Source organism: Lontra canadensis, unplaced genomic scaffold (assembly GCF_010015895.1).
Source record: "Lontra canadensis isolate GAN:19392208 unplaced genomic scaffold, GSC_riverotter_1.0 scaffold141, whole genome shotgun sequence".
Taxonomy (NCBI): Eukaryota; Metazoa; Chordata; class Mammalia; order Carnivora; family Mustelidae; genus Lontra; species Lontra canadensis.
In genome coordinates this window covers 2,530,342-2,538,590 of record NW_022631135.1, presented here as the reverse complement: position 1 = coordinate 2,538,590, position 8,249 = coordinate 2,530,342, and the positions used below count along the sequence as shown (strand labels likewise).

The 8,249-nt window shown below is 35.9% G+C and overlaps 1 protein-coding gene across 1 annotated transcript; it reads left to right on the top strand.

Moving 5' to 3' along the window:
- Positions 1 to 5,548: 5,548 nt before the first annotated feature.
- On the top strand, positions 5,549 to 6,524 carry LOC116858636 (trace amine-associated receptor 2). The gene has a single exon (XM_032843494.1). The coding sequence runs from the start codon at positions 5,564 to 5,566 to the stop codon at positions 6,482 to 6,484; it is 921 nt and encodes a 306-aa protein (XP_032699385.1). The 5' UTR covers positions 5,549 to 5,563; the 3' UTR covers positions 6,485 to 6,524.
- The last annotated feature ends 1,725 nt before the right edge of the window (positions 6,525 to 8,249 follow it).

The following is an 8,249-nucleotide window of genomic DNA, read 5'->3' as shown; positions in this document are numbered from 1 at the left end:
GTTTAAAATCTTCTCTGTTAGTATGTATTTGTGGTGGGAAAGGATAAAGGTAAAGATAAAGTGGAAACAGAATATAGTAGCATAGGATCAACTGAAAATCTCAATACGAAGTATTTGAGTGACAAAGAAAGTTGCCACGATAAATGAGTGCTTTATTAATCCATTATCATTATCAGATGTCATTATCAGACTAAAGTAAACATAATTCTATTTTTTGCAGATTAAAAGAGCTAAGATATATTTTTAAAAAATCTTTAATGTGAATTACATTTTCAGAAACAGTAAGAAACACTTTAAGCATAGTCTCAGTGATTTGATTGGGTAATAAACTGTGGTATTTATTTTCTAGAAGGGAACATGTACTGTCCTAAAATGTCTAGTGTTTTGTGTCTGAATTAAATACTAGAAGAAAGGAGTTCCTAAAAGGTTTTGAGCCATATCATCTCCGTAAGACTTTTTCAGTGTCATAAGACATGTGAATTTTGTTTTAAAATCAGCTTCATCATTTTCTAATGGTACCTTCGTCAACATTGTTCTAGAGGTCTTAGCACAATACACTAAGAATAAGAAATTAAAAGCCTAAAGTATCAAAAAGGAGGAAATAAAGCTATAATTATTTTTATATAGTATGATTAACCACATAGAAAATCCAAAAGAATCTACAAGCAAATTTTTCAAATAATAAGAGAATTCAGCAAGTTGCCCCATTCTTCCAGATCTAAGAGGGTTGATGAGATTTGTTGTTTTAGTCACTTTTATGTGGAAAAGAAAAGAAAAAGAAGAACAATGGATGGTATAGCCCCTTCTCAGTGACTGGAATGTGAGACAAATGTGGACTATGATAATCGGGGATTTTCCTAAAGAAATGCAAGACACATGTCCTTTTTCTACTGGAGACACTGGTCCCATCCCTGTGCAGTTGGGATCAGATTCCTTGACACCACTTGTAATGAATACAACAGTTCAGATTTGCCTTTACAGTCATTATGGGATAGCAGACTTCGAGACCTCAGGTCAGGTGATGACAACTTGGTAAGCAGACACTCCTGAGAGGATGGGAGAGTGCTTTAAGCTTATTAAATTGTTCAGCTTTAGAGCAGCAAGGGTTTGTTTTTTGCTTCCCCTCCCCACCTTAAAATTTTCAGCCCCAGTTCCCTCAAGACTAATTGAAAGTTCTATAAGAGCATAAGTTACATAGTTCAGGTCTTCTAGTTCCATATAAAAGAAACAAGGCAATAAAATTCCTTCTGGAAGGAAATTCATTAACAATGGCATCTTCTGCTGTACAACAGGTATGTGGAAAGGGGATTAAGGATGGACCTGGGTTTTCTCTTTCTTGAGGTTTTGTTAAGAAGTAAATTGTCACTCTAATTGTGTTATAGCATTACTCATGACTTGATTCTTCTGTTTTGCATTTTTGTCATGTGCAAAGAGTATGTATAGGAATGTGAAAGATGGTGGGTGCAGGATTTAATATGAATTTGTAATAAAAGGCTGAGTCAGTCTATTATGTGAATAGGATAATGTGTTGCCTTTTGGAAGTGCAGCAAGTTTCTTGGAAAGAAGATATGGAATCCTAGAAAGGGTTACCTCTTCACAAGTGGCTGAGTAAATTATCACTGGTGTTCACCTAAGTGTAGAGAGAGTTAAGACAAAGCTAGGATTTTACACATAATCCCATTCCTTTACTTTCTTAGGAACAGTATTTTCTAGTCAAATGTATTCTTGAGTGGTGTTCATCCCAACAAGGAAGAAAGATGAGAAGAAAATCACATTGATAGTGTTCTTTGCATATCAGGCATTGTGCTAAGGCTGTTCATATGTGTGATTTAATATGTTATGATTCATTAACATGGAATATTTGAGAGAAATTGAAAAACTGAAGGAAACTAAAAGCTTGGGTAAGGGCAGAATAATTCCAGAAAGGTATAAAGAATGATTAGCAGGAAGAAGAACTTTGTATTCTGTTGAAAGTTTAAAAAATGATTGCTAAAGCAAAGGGATTTTTACTATTTACTGTATTTACCAAATTTAATAAGGTACAGACAAATAAGATTGAGGGTGCTTGGGTGGCTCAGTCAGTTAAGCATCTGCCTTTGGCTCAGGTCATGATCATAGGGTCCTGAGATTGAATCCTGCATAGGGTTCCCTGCTCCTCAGGGAGTCCACTTTCCCTCTGCCTCTCTCTCTGGGTCTCTCATGAATAAATAAACAAAATCTTTAAAAAGAAAAAGAGAGAAATGAAATTGCATTAGAAAAATCAGAAAATTCCTTATTATTGTGGTCATGGCCCTGTAATTTAATCACTTTCCTGGGGAATGTAGAAAATATTTTTATTTTTAACAATTTAGTAGAATACAGTTTAGATATGGTATTTATTTATTATTCATTAATGGGCAAGCAATTCTTTATGTTCTGAATCATTAAATTTTGTGCTTCTTATAGATACAGCAATAATGAAGAAAAGACCAGACTTTAATTCTCTTGACATCCATGTATCTATATGTGCTTATATTAGTAGATTAAAAAAAAAATTTTTAGGGTCACTAGAAGAATATGGCTTTGAAAGTACTGTTTTATGTCTTAGCATTACAGATAATCACTGTGGAAGATGTGAAAGATATGGCCATCGAAAGGTTTAAATTGATGATGGATGTCACATTACCCAAGAGAGGACAATGATGCTTACAGGGAGGTTACTTAAAAGTCTTGTTTGGTGAAGTCACCAAATAGTCATCTCCTGTGTCCCTTCCTGCTCTATGGCAGGGGTTCGAGGCAGACATATTCTAATGTATGCATCATGCTGTGTGTTTCAAAGAACTTTATTATAGTTCTTAGAGTTGATTGGCTAATTAAGTTTGCTACATGGAAGGGAGGTCAGTTCTGTGCTCTATGATTTGAAGCTTAGAAGGATTGAGTATGACTTTCCAAACATGGATTGTAGGATGATTATTATATCAAAGTCACTAAGTCAGGATCACAAAGAAGTTTGCAATTAAATCCACATATAATTTAAAGGGTCAACTGTACTGCATTTTCTAATTTGTAAAGACATATAAGTTCCTATGTTCATTGAAACATTATTTACAATAGCTAAGAGGTGAAAGCAACCTAAATGTCCATCGATAGATGAATAGATAAAGAAGATGTGGTATATATATATCTATACTGAAATATTATTCATCCATAAAAAAGAGTGAATCTTGCCATTTGCAACAAAATGGCTAGACCCTGAGGGTATTATGCTAAGTGAAATGAGTCAGACAGAGCAAGACAAGTACCATATGGTTTCATTTATATGTGGAATGTAAAAAACAAAACAAATGAATATAAACCCAAAACAAGACAGAACATATGAACAAAACAGAAATAGACTCATAGATGCAGAGAATAACCTGATGGTTACCAGAAGGCAGAAGGGTGGGGATGGACAAAATAGGTGAATAGAATTAAGAAGTACCATCTTCCTGTCAAAAAATAAGTAAGACTTGAGTATATAATAATGGACAGCATAGGAAATATAGTCAACAATATTGTAACAACTTTGCTTGGTGACAGATGATAACTAGACTTATTGTAGTGACCATTATGTAATGCATATAAATATCAAATCACTATGCTGAACACCTGAAATGAATACAATCTTGAACACCAATTATTGAACAAAAAGAAGAATCAGTTGGAAAAAGCTTTTAATTTCAAGTCTGCACTCATTCTCCTGCAGCTATCCTAAATGCTTTATTTATTTTTCTCTCTTTTAAATCACTACTTAAATTTGAGAACAAAATGGGAAAGTTCCTTGGTTACATGATGGCTAAGACCACTGGCTTGAGGGGCAACAGTGAAACTACAAACCCACCCTCCTCCCACTCTATCCTCTCCTCAACCCCCTATTTTCTCTGTGTTGTTTCAGAGACCCTTAGAATGAAGGTCTCTGAACAACCTCATGTCTCTTTTTCACGTTTCCTTCTGCTTGGAACAGGCTTTCTCTCTTCTGTTTTAAATCCCACTCACCTATTGAGAACCAGATGGAAAGTCTCACCATCACTGGATCATTATTGTCTACCCCAGCCTGAAATTCTCATGTCCACTTTTTATCTTTGCACATTTTGCCTCAACCCCTCTTAGGTCAGTTAATCTCAATAGTTGCTTTTTTAAAAATCTATAGTGCAGAATCATTTATGTTTTAAGTGTTGATGTATTTTGCTCATCACCTGTTTTGTAGACTCTCTGAAGCCAGGGACTAGTGATCTAATGCTTTCCTATTCTTTCATTGTGTCTTGTGTGTTGTGGGCACTCAATAAACAGGTATTGATCAGTGTGTGATGGTGCTCACAGGGGCTGAGAATCTACTGGTTTGTCTGTTAATAAGTAGTCATGTCTGGTATTTATGAAGTCCTTGATAACCAAAGACTCTACAGTATTAATAGCTAATCCTTTGTATTAGATAGTGTTTTTTTCCCTCAATGTACTTTAAGAAAGTAAAGTCATCCTAATTATTGAACACGTTTCCTTTCAAATATACATGTAAAATTGCATCATGCAGATTTTTATATGCAGAATGAAGATACTAGACCAACACAAAAAAGGAGTGGAGATGGCTTGTTGTCCTAATGTTCAATTATCATCTGCTCCTAGCTCTCTCTGTGACCCACACACTGAAACACCGGGCTTTTATTTTTGCCTGCTATGCATTGCCCAAGGCTCTGAGGAGAAGCACCATGGAGGAGTGCTTTCTCTTCATAAAGAACTGAAGGTGGTCCAACTTTGGTCTCTGTCCATATCTGATTGAGCTTCTCTGGCTGGTGAGATGCTTGCCAAGTCTCCATGACTGGCTGAAGATGTTCTACTAGATTATTAGATATCTTTAAATGACTCTTTCCCTTCTAAGCAACCTTGGCATGAACAAAATCAAAACACCATGAAAATAACACAACACGAATAAAACAATTTTCAAATGATAATAAACTCCTGGTCACACAAGGCAGTAGACCTGAATCAAATAAAATCTAATCATTTGTTCAATACTTATTTGAGGAAGAAGTGAATGTATTGTCTGATACATATCTAATCTTTCTATGAACATAAAGAACATCGGTTATAATGAATTAGATAATGAACTTGTTGCTTCTTCTCTTCCCCTTCATCGCCTTCCAGTCTTCTCTTTCTTTTCCTCTTCTTTTTCTTTTTTTTTTAAATTTCTGGCCCTGGCATAAAATAAGAGCTTACTAAATGTTGGTGGTATAATTTGTATCTGGGAACATATAAAGTAAATAATGATCATTTAAGCTCAGATTAAAAATTCTATGAAGTTCCAAATAAAGGTTAGGATAAATAAATGAGAAAGATCATAACTAATACTTCAGCATAAATTATCTTCCTTGAGTCTTCGATATTTTTCTTGAGTTGTTCTATGACAACTTACCTAAATTATAGAATGTTTTATGTATTGCTGACAAAATTTCATGTGTTCTTGATTTTTCTGAAGGAAATATTGGATTGCTCTGGATATGGAAATGGATCTTGCCCAGAAAATCAAAGATCACTGGGTGTCCAAGCAGCTATGTATTCATTTATGGCAGGAGCCATATTCATCACGGTATTTGGCAACCTTGCTATGATCATTTCCATTTCCTACTTCAAGCAGCTTCACACACCAACCAACTTCCTCATCCTCTCCATGGCAGTCACTGATTTCCTCCTGGGGCTCACCATCATGCCTTATAGTATGGTCAGATCAGTGGAGACTTGCTGGTATTTTGGGCTTACATTTTGCAAGATTCATTATAGTTTTGACCTAATGCTTAGCATAACGTCCATTTTCCATCTTTGCTCAGTGGCCATTGATAGATTTTATGCTATCTGTTACCCTTTACGTTATTCCACAAAAATAACGATTCCCCTCATAAAGCGGTTGCTACTTCTCTGTTGGTCTGTCCCTGGAGCATTTGCTTTCGGGGTGGTCTTCTCTGAGGCCTATGCTGATGGGATAGAAGGCTATGACATCTTGGTGGCTTGTTCCAGTTCCTGTCCAGTGATGTTCAATAAGCTATGGGGGACCACCTTGTTTATGGCGGGTTTCTTCACTCCAGGATCTGTGATGGTGGGGATTTATGGCAAGATTTTTACAGTGTCGAGAAAACATGCTCGTGCAATCAATAATTTGCCAGAAAATCAAAATAACCAAATGAGGAAAGACAAAAAAGCTGCCAAAACTTTAGGAATAGTGATGGGTGTTTTCTTATTATGTTGGTTTCCCTGCTTCTTCACTATTTTATTGGATCCCTTTTTGGACTTCTCTACTCCTGTGGTTTTGTTTGATGCTTTGACATGGTTTGGCTATTTTAACTCCATGTGTAATCCCTTAATATATGGTTTCTTCTATCCCTGGTTTCGCAGATCACTGAAGTACATTTTACTAGGGAAAATTTGCAGCTCGCATTTCCATAATGCTAATTTGTTTACTCAAAAAGAAACTGAATAGACTTCTTCTGTAGGAGTGAATTGAAGCAAAAGGACTGGAACTTAGAAGAATAAAGTCACTTAAAATGTGTGTGTGTGTGTGTGTGTGTGTGTGTGTGTGTGTGTGTATGCATGGCCATGTGCACAAATGTGGGCACACTTTTGGCTATCATGGCAAGCTTTCATTTGGAGGAGGGGGAGGAGGAGGAGGAGGAGGAGGAGGAGGAGGGAAAGAAAGAAAGAAAGAGAGAAAGAAAGAAACAAACAGAGGAGAAGAGGAAAAGTCAGGAATGGTGTGAGGAGAACACACAGGACTTTTACCCCATTTGGAAGGGATCCGGGCACAAACAGACCTTGAGGGTGCTGCTCCCTCTTACCACCACCAATATTTTGTGTGGTATTTCCATTCACTTTTTGTTCCTCAGCATCCGAACAGATGTATTTTGAAACATTAACAACTAATAATTATAGATAAATAAATATGGCAATAATTTCAAAAATACATATTCTGTCAGGAACCAGTCATTGGTTAGCAGGAAGTTACACTTTACTAGATTTTACTGTGGTGAGGCTAAACGTTTCTTAAAAGAAAAGGGCAACTGCATATCAGAGGCAACAGATTTCATTCATATTTTCACTCATGTATCACCTTAATCACAGCCACTGACAAGTTTCTGTTTATTTGCAGGAGAACTCTGCTCAGTGCTTCCTTCCGGAGACTCATTCACATTTTGTATTGTTAATTGGTGTTCTTATTTCTTTTTCTTTTAAGAGAGACAGTGTGTGCACAAGTGGGGGTAAGAGCAGAGGGAAAGTGAGAGAATCTTAGGCAGACCCCATGCCCCGTGTGGAACTTTACTGGTAGCTGGATTTCACTGCCCTGAGATTATGACGTGAGCTGAAACCAAGAGTCAGCCACTAAATGGACTGAACCACCCAGGCATCCCTATGTTCTGATTTTTAATAAATGTAAATATATACCAAAACTTGTGATTTTTTTGTTTGTTTAATATATTTATACATACATGTTTAAATCATAGAGTGGTGAGAGGAGGAAGCTAAGAAAACCAGTATTTACGGGGGGTGGGGAGGATTTAGTACTGGAAACCATATATTTGTTATTCAGTGTCCTTTTAACTGTAAGCTGAGACCCATAAATAACTCCTGAATTGAAGCTAGTAATCTGCAAACTGTGGTGTGCTGCTAAGTATTTAACACCTGGCTCTGAAAAGAATGGAAGGAAGGAAGGAAGGAGGAAGGAAAGAAAAGAAAGAATGAAAGAGCCACTATTTGTAGAATTTGACTATTTCCTTGAGATAAATAGATATATATATATAGATATAGATTGCCCTTTATGGTATTCCCATGAAAATGATTCTAGCTTATATGTATGCATATATATGTATATATACATATATATACATATATATACATATCTTCATTTGCTGATTTATAAGCTATGAATGTGATGTCACCTGGCTCTCAGAATTCCTGAAAAATCAATCTCTTCTTGTCAGTGGATTTGAGTGGTGCCACCAAACTACTAACTGCAAACATTTTTCATGAAAAACAAAATATAACAGGAGAAGATAGATAATACATCACTTGTATTAAGGATAAATATTGCCTTTTAATGCTTTAATTTTAGTTGTGTGTGTGTGTGTGTGAACTGCATTCTGCTAAAATTTTTTTGGTTAATTTCTTTATTTACATTATAGTAATGAAAAAATTAGCAATTTTTTCTCTTTGTGGAAAAGTTTACATAACTGCCCATAAATTTGCTTTGA